This window comes from Dipodomys ordii, unplaced genomic scaffold (genome assembly GCF_000151885.1).
Source record: "Dipodomys ordii isolate 6190 unplaced genomic scaffold, Dord_2.0 Scaffold270, whole genome shotgun sequence".
Lineage (NCBI taxonomy): Eukaryota > Metazoa > Chordata > Mammalia > Rodentia > Heteromyidae > Dipodomys > Dipodomys ordii.
The window spans coordinates 174940-189336 of NW_012267486.1; the positions used below are offsets into that span (position 1 = coordinate 174940).

The 14397-nt window shown below is 36.5% G+C and overlaps 1 protein-coding gene and 2 pseudogenes across 1 annotated transcript; all 3 read left to right on the forward strand.

Annotated features, from left to right (window-relative positions):
• The first annotated feature begins 654 nt into the window (after positions 1-654).
• LOC106001132 lies at positions 655-2483 on the forward strand (annotated as a pseudogene).
• A 5717-nt stretch (positions 2484-8200) lies between these two features.
• On the forward strand, positions 8201-9130 carry LOC106001170 (olfactory receptor 4A47-like). Its single transcript, XM_013036301.1, has one exon. The coding sequence runs from the start codon at positions 8201-8203 to the stop codon at positions 9128-9130; it is 930 nt and encodes a 309-aa protein (XP_012891755.1).
• A 2954-nt stretch (positions 9131-12084) lies between these two features.
• Positions 12085-12677, forward strand: LOC106001133 (annotated as a pseudogene).
• The last annotated feature ends 1720 nt before the right edge of the window (positions 12678-14397 follow it).

Genomic DNA, 14397 nt, shown 5'->3' on the forward strand with positions numbered 1-14397 from the left:
ATGGGGGGGTAGGCAGGGAGTACAGTTATGGAGATGGGAGGGAAGTGATGGTAGGAGAAAAACAAAGGAGGAAACATCAATGCTTGATAAGAAATGTACTCATTACCTTGGTCTTGTAAATGTAACCCCTTCTCTATACAGTATTCTCACAGTAAAAAAAATTTATTAAAAAAAGAACTTGTCATCTTACTTTGAAAATATCAGAAGAATCAACAGAATAGTTAAAGGTAGGGTTACACTTCCAAAGTTGCAGATTATTGTTCTATGAAAAAATTATCCAGTCTGAAAGCTTTATTTACAATGTGAAAAATAGACTTATTTGTGCTTACATTTAGAAAATATCCCCAATTCTTTTCCTTTCACATCACCTATGGATTTGCACTTTGAATTTGCTGCTTTTGGATTATAGACCTTGAAGTTGTGTTTTTAGATCTGAGTATTTAGGCAGACTTCCCTATTAAAATAATATCCCATTTTTTCTGTTTCTCTTTTGTTTGTCTTTTTCATCCATCACTGCACAGGTTTAGGCATGTATGCAAGATGTTGATGCAGTAGTCAGTTAGCCATGGGTTACTTTTGGTCAGTTGAAAATCTTTGTTAAAAGTCATGCTAATGAATGCAAATATGTTAAGAACCCATAAAGACTAGGATGAAATGAATCAAATGATAGCTACTTTGAAGTCCGAACCTGACTCAGATAAAGTAATTGCCACAGGCAGAAATGCACTATCAAATACTATCTGAGTCACCTGATAAAAATCCAACTCAGACTTGAGATTTAATGAGAGACCCATAAACGGCGACATCCTTGGAGAAATGTATGACAAGACCTCCACCAGTTCAATATTAGAGCATAGAAATGAAGGCTCCAGTACAGAGACTACTACTTTTGTTGGTAAACATATTATAAAGTTACTCTTCACATATATGGCAACCTAAAGGACAGAATGCATGTTAGCTAATATATTTAAGGTTCATTGACACCATTATATGGCTTCATACAAGGAGAAATCTTCTCTATACATGTTTGCAGATGTGCATAACCAAAGTGTACAAATGACATACATACTTGCCTACTCTTCTCTATGGAGAAACAAGGAACCCTTCAGACAGAACTTTGTACATATAATCTAACCAGGAAACCTCAGGGTGGATCATCGACAAAAATATCTGTTGGACTCATTGGAAGGTAAGCTCATTAGATACAAACTAAATGCATACTGTGGGTTCATCATACACAAGATATAAGGAAGACATACACCAGGACACAAAAGATCATAATTCTATTCATCATCTGGTGGCAGGTCTAGATTTCCAGAACTCTCATCTCTGATGTAAGGTTTAGAGAAGAGTAAGAGACAGCACAGGAAAACAATGGTATAGAATTTATCCTCCTGGGCCTCACCCAGGATCATGATGTGCAAAATGGAGTACCTGTACTATTTTCACCCAGCTACATTGTGACATTGGTGGGAAAGCTGCTCATTGTGGGTATGACTACCTCCAGCCCCTCCTTGGGCTCCCCAAAGTACTTCTTCCTTGCTCACCTGTCACTCATGGATGTTGTTTATTCCACTTGATTTCTCCCAAGATGATTACAGATTTACTCTGTGAAAGAAAAGAGCATTTCTTTCCAAGCTTGCCTGGGTCAGCTTTTTAAATTTTTTTTAATTTTTATTGTGAAAATACTGTACAGAGTGGTTACAATTACATGGGCAAGATAATGAGTACATTTCTTATCAAGCATTGTAGCCTCCTCCTTCGTTTCCCCTTTGCATCCCTTCCCATGGTCCTCCTGCCCCCCCATGCAATCCTTCTCCTCCCCCACCACAGTTGTAAAGTTCTTTTTCAACATAATGACTTGTATGTCTCATTGTTGCAAAGGATCAGCTTTTTATAGAGCATTTATTTGGTGGTGCTGGAGTCTTTCTTCTGGTGGTGATGGCCTATGATCACTATGTGGCCATCTGTCAGCCACTACACTATTTGACCTCCATGAACCAATGGGGTTGCATCTTTAATGTTGGTAGTGGGTTGAGCTGGAGATTTTGGACACTCTGTGTTTCAGTTTATCTTTGTAAACAGTCTTCCTTTCTGTGGCCCCAGTGTCATTGATTGTCACATGTATCCACTGTTGGAACTTGTGTGTACTGACACCTACATCATAGGCCTTACTGTGGTTTCCAGTGGTGGTCTTCATCCTCCTCCTCATCTTTTATGGCATCATTCTGAATCATCTGAAGACCCACAGGAGGGGAGGAGGAAAGCCCTGTCTACCTGCAGCTCCCACATCACGATGGTTGTTCTGTTTTTGTTGCCTGTGTTTTCATGTATGTTTGACCTGTTTCCAACTTTCCTATTGATAGATCTTTAACTCTTTTCTGTACTGTTGTCACTCCTTTGATATATAACTAAGAAACTCAGAAATGAAAAATGCTACCCAAAATCTCTGTTGTAACCTGTTAACTACAGAGAGAATATGAGTGTCTACATGTGGAGCAAAGTACTAATTGTAAAGCAACAAAGTGGCAGCAAATTGTAGTCCAGGATGATGTAGTTTACTCAAGAAATTCTATAAAGATGCTTGTTTTAATTCAAGTCCATCATAAAAGTCAGATTAATTTTCCTTTGAGATTAGAATGACATCAATAAAGTATTTCTGGGAGATAAATGCAGCACATAAGCTTTTATTTTATTAAAAGTAAAGACAAAGCTGGCTGGGAAGGTGGATCAGTGGTAGAGCGCTTGCCTTACATGCCTGAGGCCCTGGGTTCAATTCCTCAGCACCACATAAGCAAAAAAGAAAAAAGCCGGACGTGGCGCTGTGGCTCAAGTGGTAGAGCGCTAGCCTTGAGCTGAAGAGCTGAAGGACAGCGCCCAGGCCCAGAGTTCAGGCCCCACGACCAGACCTTCCCCCCAAAAAAAGTAAAGACAAAGGCTAACCCCACCTTTTTAGATTTTGTCCTCAGAGACTGAAATGGGACTTAGAAGAAAGATTTGTATTCTTTTCAATTGAAGGAAACTAAAATAGATGTGAATGTGTCCAAACACATTCAATAAATTTGTGGGTGCTGCCAGTGATGATTTTTGTACAATAGTTTAATAATTTTTCATTTTAATAGTTTGATATTTAATATTACATCAGTTTCATTTGAGAGTTATATACATACATACATACATGCATGCATACATAGCAGATAGGTTTATTTGGCCCAGGAATTTAAGTTTGTGAAGCTCATGAGCATGAAATTATCAGCAGGAGGGAGCTTTTGCAGTGTTGATAACACATGAGGTATTTAAACCACATATTTAACACATGACATATTTAAACCACAACACCTGGCTTCGATGTCCCACATCACAGTGAGACCTATTTTACAGTTAATCAACCCTCAAGAACACAGCATTATCATCCAAAGTTCATTGTTTACACTAGGATTTATTTTAAGATCGTATTTTTCACTGGCTTAGAAATATATATAATGACATACCTCTTTGATTAGAGTATTGTACAAATACTATATCTAGACTATTTTTGTTTCTATTTTTACCAACTAGTATATCTCCTGACAATAGCATAGACTCTGAAATGAAATAGACCCTCTTAATTACTATCAAAATAAATTAACAGAGAATTATTACTTATACAATAACTACATTTTTGGTGTGTATGGGGTTAGATTTAAGGCCTTATTCTCTCGCTCAATATTAAGCTCATGTCTGCTTCTGGCTTTTTGTTGGTTAATTAAAGATAAGAGTCATACAGATTTGTTTGCCTTAGCTGGCTTTGAATTGAGATCCTCAGATTTCAGCCTCCCGAGTAGCTAAAATTATGGGCATAAATGCATTAAAAATAAATTCCTCTTTCTGATGGAGGCATAGAATTCCATTGTAAGTCTCAGAAAAATTATATTAAGTGAAGCAAGCCAGACTCAAAGAAACCTGGGTCTCGTGGTTTCCCTTATCTGCAATAACTAGTATATGTCTAAGACAAGCAGAAGAGGTAAAAAGCTATGTACATATGACCATATAACTTGATGCTAAATGAAATGAACCCCAAGATAGGGACACAAGAGGTTTTATCTTTGTTGCTGTTGTTTTTAATGTACTTATAATGTACTATGTGATTTTTTTGTTTCTTTTGCATGTTCTTCTCCCATAGAATAGCCCCTGTTTTCAATGTATTTTATTCTAGTGTCCTGTATCTTATATATACATTTTTCTAACTTGGGGAGGGGAAGGGAAATAACAAAATGCTGAAATAAGGATTCAGGATGACACATTGTAATAATGAGATGTACAAGACAGTATGTTGAAAATGAACTTTATAACTTTGTGTGGGGGGAGGGAGGGGAGGGGGGAATTAGGGAGGTAGGGAGGGAAGGGATGGTAGGGAAGAAAACAAAGGAGGGTATAACAATGCTCCATAAGAAATGAACTCATTACCTTGCTCTTGTAACTGTAACTGCCTCTGTACAGTATCTTTACAATAAAAATATATTAAGAAAAATAAATAAATAAATTCCTCTACAAACTAATGTACATAAAAATATCATTTATTCTGGTAAAGTAGGAAGTAGCTGATAAACATCTTATTTAACAAATTACTTGGGCTGATACTTTGGTCTTTACTGAGAATTGTTATATAGTGTTTCTGAAATAGTTCATTCTCTTGACATTAGTTATGAAATTGACCGAGTAATATCCTCACATATAGATTTTCTTTTAAAATTGGTGAGAAATCCCAATGAATTTAATTAAGCAAGAACCTGTCTTGGATATATGCCAGTTGTAGGATTGGCTACAAATTATAAAACCTTCAGCAATCTTTGTCCAAGTAGATGGCAGATGCTAGCCTCAGTCTAAGTGACACATTATTTCAGAAAATGCTTTAGTAGGCTTAAGGCACGATCTTAACAAGGCACAAGAACGTGACTAATTCTCAGGTGCAAGGTTTAGGTTATGCCAACACACAAGGGGAGAAGAGTTGAAGCGATAGGCTAACTAGCTTGATGAGTTATTCTTTAGTTACCAGAAAAGAATTTATGAATGAAAAGCTTCCCTGTTAAAAAGGACAGTTTCTATCTTCCTATGTGTACATAGGAATTGGGGGGCAGTTTTGATAAATTATCCTAATATGAAATATTGTAACTTTTCAGTTTGTACCATGTAATTCCTTTGAAATAGCTTTAAAATGCCAATAATGATTTCCTGAAATATGCACAGGATCATGGAAAATGTACAAACATAGCCTTGTAGTTTCAAATATATCCTCAAGGAATCATTCATCTTCTTCTCTTCTGTGTGTATCTTGAATGGAAGACAGATCTCTAGCACCTTGAGAGTGAGGTAAAATGTCCTTCAAAATGCAAACAAGCTCCCAAAGGAGCTGGAATTTTCCATTTTTCTTATGTAAGAGGCTGACTTTCATTACATAGGAAATTATGCATTAAGAAGAATCAAAATATTGGAAAACAGCTGCAGGTAAACTTGTGCAGGTTGCATATGATACATATGGTGAATATATTTAAAATACAGTAAAAAAAAAAGAACTAAGAAAAATTAGAGAAGGGGAGGTTGGGAGGGAGGGGTAAGAATGTTCACAAGGGTTCGCATTGACCACAATCTATTGTAATCAGAGACTGCTTTGTTGAATGGCAAATCCTTAGTGCAACTATTTAAAGATATGTCTAGGATAATCTGAGCCAATAAGCAGAATAGCTCAATAGCTATGTACATATGACCATATAAGATAACACTAAGAAAAATGAACTCCAAGACATGGACACAAGAAGTTGTTGTTTTTAATGTACTATGTGATTTTTTTTCTTTTGTATGTTCATCCCCCTATGCCTTATCCTTTGTTGTCACTGTATTTGATTCTGGTACCCTGGTATTGTATATATGTTTATGTGAATAAGGGAAGGGAAGGGGAACAACAGAATGGTGAGACAAAGGACAAGAGGGGAACCAATGCAACAGCGATAGACACAAGACAATATGTTGGAAATGATCTGTACAACTTGGGGGTAGAGGGGAAAAGGGAAAGTAGGAGAAATATGAGGGAAGGGGTAACAAGTTTGACAAGAAATGTACTTATTACCTTACTTATGTAACTGTAACCCCTCTGTATATCACCTGGACAATAAAAAAGGAAAAATAAATAGTACCCATGTTATATCTTAAGGGATTATAATTCTCTCTGGAAAAGTTGAAGATTTCTGGCAAAAAGTATTTCCTTAGTGAATCTCAAAGTTTCTGCCCTGAGAGGACATGAACCCTTGGGTAGAATCTGAGCCTGTGTAAGACAGCGGGTACTCAGGGATGCCTGGAAATGTGATTTTCTTGGCACAACATGATGAAGGTTTTCCATAACTACTATTTTTATGCTTTATGCATTTATATGTTAGGAAAAGTAAACACCCTGCAAGGTTCCCATGATTGGATTGGGTATCTGAGACTCTCAGAATTATTACTCACACATGGTGTTACATGGAACGATTTGACATTTGTCTGTTTTTCTAAATTCTTAACTTCCAGGAAATCGGAGTATGACTGTGTGTGTGTGTGTGTGTGTGTGTGTGTGTGTGTGTGTGTGTGTGTGTGTGTATACATTGGTCCTGGGGCTTGAACTCTGTGAGCTTTTATTTTGCTCAAGTCACAGATTCACCTCCTGTTTTCTGGTAGCTAATTGGAGATAAGAGTCTCCTGGACTTTCTTGGCCTGGCTGACTTTTTTTTCCTTTATTGTGAAAATACTGTACAAAAGGGTTACAATTACATGGGCAAGATAATGAGTACATTTCTTATCAAGCATTGTAGCTTCCTCCTTTGTTCCTGCTGACTTTGAATGGTGATTCTCAGATCTCAGCCTCCTGAGTAGCTAAGATACAGGCATGAGTCACTGAAGTGTGGCCCTGAATGTGACTTTGAGGGATGAGATCTTTGTGGCTGTAACCAAATTAAAACGTGGTCATTGGGATAGCATCCAATCTGGTGTGACTGCTGTCCTTATCAGAAGCAGAAATTTGGATATGTGAAAAGTCAATTGGTAATTCACAAACCAAGGAGAAGGACCTAGAACAGCTCTTCTCACCAATTTTTGAAGCAACAGTGTCTATACTTGATTTTGAATTTCTAGCATATACAATTCAGACAACACATTATTATTGTTTAGACTATCTGGATGGTGTGACTTTGTTTTAGCAAAAGATCACAGCTTATACTACTGGTGAGTGGGGGTGAGAGAGGGGGTAATAGTCATGTAAAACATGGGGGTTGCTAGGAGTAGATGTATTGAGTTGACCTGGTAGAGTTTACTAATTAATGGAAGAAAGAGCCTGTTGGTAGAAACTCAGACACTGAAAAATTGACTCTAGTAAGGAACTCAGAAAGAAAAAAGGAGAGCCACAGAGAAGGCATCTTAGTCTTAGAAAATGCATAAACCTTCATGAAAAAAGTGCTTCCAGGAATAAAAACCCTGAGATGCTTATTGTGAAGTCACAAATGGAAATGAGGAACAAGTTATTAGAAAGGGGAAGAAGAAAAATCATTGTTTTATTACTTATTCATTCATTTATGTGTTTATTGAATTCTTTTTGATTTGATGGAATTTAATTTCAGAATCTTGTCCTTGATATCCAGGTGCTCTACCCATTGAATTATGCCAATTGTTCTGACAACATTGTTTAAAAGTAGCAGCATTAGCATATAATATAGTGATTTTTGATGTATAGTCTTAGTAATATTCATTATTTAGCCTGTGTGTCCAACTATGCAAATTATTTTAAATGAGTGTTCATTATTACATCTTGATGACTTTATATATCACATATAATATATATAACATATGACTTTATATATAACATAACATACATATGATTTTATGAATAACAAATCTTTTTATAGAATTCCTTGTTTCCATCATTTCACCTCACTTCTTTGAAGTACTACTTCTCCAGAGACACTTGTTGAGTTGAACTTAATTGTCTGGCTCTATATTTACATATGAATAATTTTGAGGAGGGAACCCTATCTCACTCAATTTGGCAAGCCCAGGGTCAACAGAAGGCTGGTTGACACAAGTACATGCTGCATATACATTATTGGTGGATAGGTGAAGAGGAAGATTATAATGCTTCTAAAAAGCTTCTCATTCTCTTATAGGTAAATGGTTGAAATCAGCTCAAGTAAGAGAATATATGGAACCAAGGAACAATGTAACTTACTTTGTCCTCTTGGGTCTCACCCAGAATCCAAAGGAACAGAAAGTACTTTTTGTGATGTTCTCACTCTTCTACATTATGACCATGGTGGGAAATCTGCTCATTATCATGACTATTGCTTTCAGTAAGACCCTGGATTCACCCATGTACTTCTTTCTCGCTTGCTTATCTTTTGTGGATATTATTTATTCATCATCTATTTCTCCTAAGCTGATTTCAGACTTGTTCTTTGGGGAGAAAACCATCTCCTTCAAGTCTTGTATGATTCAGCTTTTTACAGAACATCTTTTTGGTGGGTCAGAGATCTGTCTTCTACTGGTGATGGCCTATGACCGCTACGTGGCCATCTGTAAGCCCTTGCATTATTTGGTCATCATGAGACAAAGGGTGTGTATTTTGTTGTTAGTCATGTCTTGGGTGGGAGGGTTTTTGCATTCAATAATTCAGCTCAGCACTATTTATGGGCTCCCTTTCTGTGGCCCCAATGTCATTGATCATTTTATGTGTGACATGTTCCCGTTGTTGGAACTTGTATGTGCTGACAGCTACGTCACTGGTGTCTTAGTGGTGGTCAATGGAGGCTTGATGTGTGTGATTGCATTTCTGTTCTTACTGATGTCCTATGGTGTCATCTTGCACTCTCTGAAGAACCTGAGTCAGGAAGGGAGGCGGAAAGCTCTGTCCACCTGTGGCTCTCACATCACTGTGGTTGTCTGCTTCTTTGTTCCCTGTATTTTCATGTATGCAAGACCTGCTATGACTTTCCCCATTGATAAATCATTTGCCGTGTTTTGTACTATCTTAACCCCCATGCTGAACCCATTAATCTACACTCTGAGAAATAAAGAGATGACAAATGCCATGAAGAAGCTCTGGAGAAGAAAAGTCACATCAGGTCATGAGTAAATGAGTCACCCAGCATGGCGAATACATTGACCATAACGTTCATCTACTAAGCAACTCTAGACCAAAATATTAAAAAAGCAGTGACATTGGTACTTTTCCACATGCATTGTATATTGTATTCATTTACTGTTATGATTATATCAATCATATACTAATATATCTTTATGTAATCTGTCATACCATAGCATGTTCTGCATCAGATCCCTCTCTTCCTTTTGATCATAAACTTATGCTAGAACTTTTTCAAAAAATTCTGTTGTAAAGGTGATGTACAGAGAAGTTGCAATTACATAAGTCAGGTAATGAGTGCATTTCTTTTTGAACAGTGTCACCTCATTCCCTCATTTTCTCCCAGGTTTTCCCTCCTGAACATCCCCTCCCCTCAAGTTGTATGGTTCATTTTCAACATAGTGTCTAGTCATTGCTCTATTTGTTCATCCTTTGTCCTACCATTTCTGAGCTTCCCAAACATAAACTTACAAACAAGAGAAGAGATAAGAAAACAAAAACAGCAATAAAAGAAAAAACATCCTTGTTTCCATTTTGTGCAGTTCTTGATAGATATAATTTTATATTACCATAGGCACATAACTATTGAGCCTTTGTGATCATTTCCTAAGAATATCCTCCTTTAGCTTCACTGCGTGAATGTCTCAAGCCCTGTATAATTTACAAGCCCTGTATAATTTATTTTATGTTTTACTCTTCAGTGTGTTTACTTGTAGATTTACAGGCACATTCTAGTTACCACAAATGAGGGAAACTATGCAAACTATGTTTCTTCAGTTCTGGCTTACTTCACTTAGTATAATTTTTTCCAAGTGCCAGAAATAAGAATGGCCAATAAACAAATGACGAAATGTCCAACATCTCTGACCATAAAATAAAAGAAAGTCAAAACAACCTTGAGATTCCACCTCACCTCCAGTTAGAATGGTCATTATCAGGAGAAGAAACAAAGACAGATACTGGCAGGAATGTGGCCAAAAGGGAATGGTACTATACTGTTGTTGGGATTGGAATTATGTGCAACCACTCTGCAAAGCAGTACACAGGTTCTTCAAAAGACTAAACATAGAGCTTCCCCATGATATAGCAATTCTACTTCTGGGCATTTATACAACAGAACACAAACCAAGTCACACTAAAGCCATCAATACAACCATGTTCATTGCAGCATTGTTTACCATAGTCAAGATATGTAATCAAATCAAATGTCTTTCAATGATGAATGGATGAAGAAAATATGGTATATAGACACAGTGGAATTCTATTCTCTCAGAAAGAATGATATTGTACCATTTATAAGGAAATAAATGTACAGTTTATGAAATATGATGCATATAGATAAAAAATATTTACTCAATGAAGCAAATTAACATGCCTGTCATTTTGCATAGTTAATTATATTTTGCCTTTGTTGGAAGAGCATCAGACATGTACTGACTTTGGCTAAATTGCAGATATAGTGCAATTTATTTTCTATTGTCCAAATGTTCACTCATCACAGGATACAAAGTAGCAGATATGGACATATAAATAAAAAGATGTAAGGCTGTCATTTATACTGAGATTATTTCTCTAACAGATGATGTATATTGAGAATTTTGTATTTTCAAATGTAACATTATAATGTATGTATATCTATAAATACATGAAATTTGTTTTAAATGTTGTAACATCTTAGATGGATTATTATCCAGATCATTGAACATGCTCTCAGATTACTCTTTATTGCATTCCTCTATTAGTCCTCAGTATAGTTAAAATAGCTAAATTATATATTTATGTAACATTAACATATGTAATTCAAACACAATTACTTCTTAATTTATTAAAATTGTGTGGTATATAGTTTCTGCTTATTTTGTAGCCAATATTAATTTTCTAAGATTTGAGCATGTAATTCCATGTCACCCTTCATTTCCTTGCTGTGTACTATTCCTGTAAATCCAGATTATGCATCTGTTTAGTCATTGGTCATCTGGATTGTTCCCTGTTAGATATCACACAGAGTTTTCCTGTGATTTCATTCCCTTCCTAAGTTACATTCTCACTGTGATTTCATTCCTTTCCTAAGTTACACTGTCACCAGTGTGGGGTTGATGTTCAACCTTATCAACAGTTGATACCACAATAAACTTGACATTAGCAAATGGGTGTTGATCAGAACTCTAGACCCTGTTGGATGGAATGTAGGTTAGAACAGAGAGTATGGAAGATATATGGAGTTTCCTTGAGAAAGAAAACTGCAACTAGAGCTAGCATCTGGGCTGGGAATTGCCATACTGTTCTGGCTCTTGCTTTGATTTCACTCTTCAGTGCTTTTAGGAAGCACTTTGTTACTTTCTGATTATACGTTGTCTTCTTTTTGGATGTCTTTTTTGGGTTTCTATGTAATTTAAGATGGAATGATGTTTTTACTGTGATTTAAAAACCCACTGTTTAAAGAACATTTAATAATTACAATTTGAACAAAATTTACAATAGAAGTTTCAAGTATCAGGATATAGCACTGGGAATATTTTCTCATGTCTATCTAATAGCTGTAGTGTTAGCTGGTTTACAGAATGAAAATGTGAAAATGTTGTAGAATAATACATCATGGTGTAATAAAGGTATTCAGAAAATAACTGAAAAAAATGTAAAAGTGGAAAACATTAAAATGTTATGCAGATATTTATCATGAGATTACAGTAAAATGAATAAACTTTAGAGAGTATTTGAAACATTTTTTCATATGTAGCAGCATCTAGTTCTGTTATTTAAGTAAGTTTCTTTAAAGAAAGTAGTTTGATATTTTTTTTTGTCGGTTGTGGAGCATGACCTCTGGCTGTCCCTCAGCTCTTCAGCCCAATGCTAGCTCTCTATCACTTGAGCCACAGCGCCACTTCCAGTTTTTGGGTGGTTTATTGGAGATAGGAGTCTCATGGACTTTCCTGCCTGGGCTGGTTTCCCACTGCAATGTGGCGATCTGTAAACCACTGCACTATTTGACCATCATGAATCGTCGAGTTTGCATCCTCCTATTGGTGGTGGCCAGGGTTGGAGGTTTAGGACACTCTGTTGTTCAACTTGTCATTATGTACAGCCTCTCTTTCTGTGGCCCCAGTGTCATCGACCACTTTATCTGTGACATATACCCACTGTTGGAACTTGCGTGCACCGACACCTATGTCATGGGCCTCACTGTGGTTGCCAGTGATGGAGCCACCTGTATGGTGGTCTTCCCTTTTCTCCTCATCTCCTATGGTGTCATCCTGAACAATAGTAAGACTCACAGTCAGGAGCGGAGGCTCAAAGCCCTGTCCACCTGCAGCTCCCACATCTCGGTGGTTGTCCTGTTTTTTTGTGCCCTGTATCTTCATGTATGTTCTACCTGTTTCTAACTTGCCTATTGACAAATCCCTAGCTGTTTTTTATACAGTTGTCACTCCCATGTTGAATCCTTTGATCTATACTTTGAGAAATTTAGAGATGACAAAAATCCATGGAGAAACTGTGGGGTAAAATATTAGCTATAGATGGATTAAGAATGTCTACATGATCTAATTCTAAAGAAACATAAACACAGATTTTTAGTAAAAGAGGATGATGTGGTCTATTCAGTGGATTGTGCAGCAATTGGTTTCTTTTATTGCAGTCATAAAATATCAGAGTAAATAGTCTCTGAGATTAGAATCAGATTAATAGAAAGCTTCTTGAAGATGAGTGAACTATGCAGTGATTTTTACTGTACAACAGGGAAACAATAATATAGTCTGGGATATGTATAATCATCCAGATTCATTAGAAAGGACTTTGGCGATTAAAATTTCTGGGATGAAAATAGAAGATTTAAAAATGCAATTGCTCATTATTGTACCAGAAATATATATATATATATATATATGTGTGTGTGTGTGTGTGTGTGTGTGTGTGTGTGTGTGTGTGTGTGTAAATATAATTTAATTTTGCTGTAAAGGTGTTGTACAGAGGAGTTACAGTTACATGAGGAAGTGCATTTGTTGTCAAACATTGTTTTCCATTCCTTTAATTTCTTCCACTATTCCTCCCCTCAACTTTTCCCCCCACTGCCTAAAGTTGTAAGGTTCATTTCCAGCATAGTGTCTTGTGAATATCACTGTTGCATTGGTTCACCCTTAGTCCTTGTTTCACCATTTTGTAATTCCCCTTCCAGTCCCCAAATCAGATAAACATATATACGAGATGCAGGGTACCAGAACCAAAAACAGTGACTACCAGTAATGAACCAGAGGGAAAAATAAGAAAAAGTAAAAAGAAAGAACTTGATACAGTACATTGACAGGAAAGGAAATGTGTATTTTTAAACTTGCATTATGCACACTATATTAAGACTAATTCTGTCCCTCAGTTCTATGTACTTTATACTCAGGGAATGTAGATGGCTGATGATACTTAATTTAGGTGATGATATGTTTCATGAACAGTTTTTCTATATGTGATGTGGTGATTTTGTTCAAACAATACAAAGTGAAGTTTGTAATCCTACTTTTATGACATTCCTCATTACTTGTGTGACTTTAATTTTCAAAGAATAATTCTCATTTTGACTTCTGTTTTATGAACTATTGTATCTCTAGAGGTAAAAGTATAGACTGTGAGACAAAATACATCCTCTAGATTTTTCTGAAAAGAAGCAGTAAGCCAATAATTAAATAAAAAATTTAATAATATATCCAACATCCAGGTGCTGGTGACTTACTCCTGTAATAGTAGCTACTAAGCAGCCTGAACTCTGAGGATTGGGGTTTGAAGCCAGCTTGCTTATCTCCAGTTAACTACCAAAAACGCTGGAAGTGGACTTGTGTCTCAAATGATAAAGCACTAGCCTTGAACATAACAGCTCAGTGATAGCACCTAGGCCCTGTGTTCAAGCTTCGGGACACACACACACACACACACACACACACACACACACAGAGATAGACAAAATCTAACATTTCACTAATAGGTAGCAAGAAATTGAGTGTTTTGTGAAAAGAAATATAATTTGCTCTCACAAATGTGAAAATAATTGGTAAACTGATTTTCACTGAACAAAATACATGGGCTGATATTCTTTACTCACTGACAATTATCCTATGATGTTCTTTCTTTCTTTCTTTCTTTCTTTCTTTTTTGTTGGTCATGGGGCCTGAACTCTGGATGTGGGAGCTGTCCCTTAGCTCTTCAGCTTAAGGCTAGTGCTCTACCACTTGAGCAACAGCGCCACTTCTGGCTTTTTCTGCATATGTGGTGCTGAG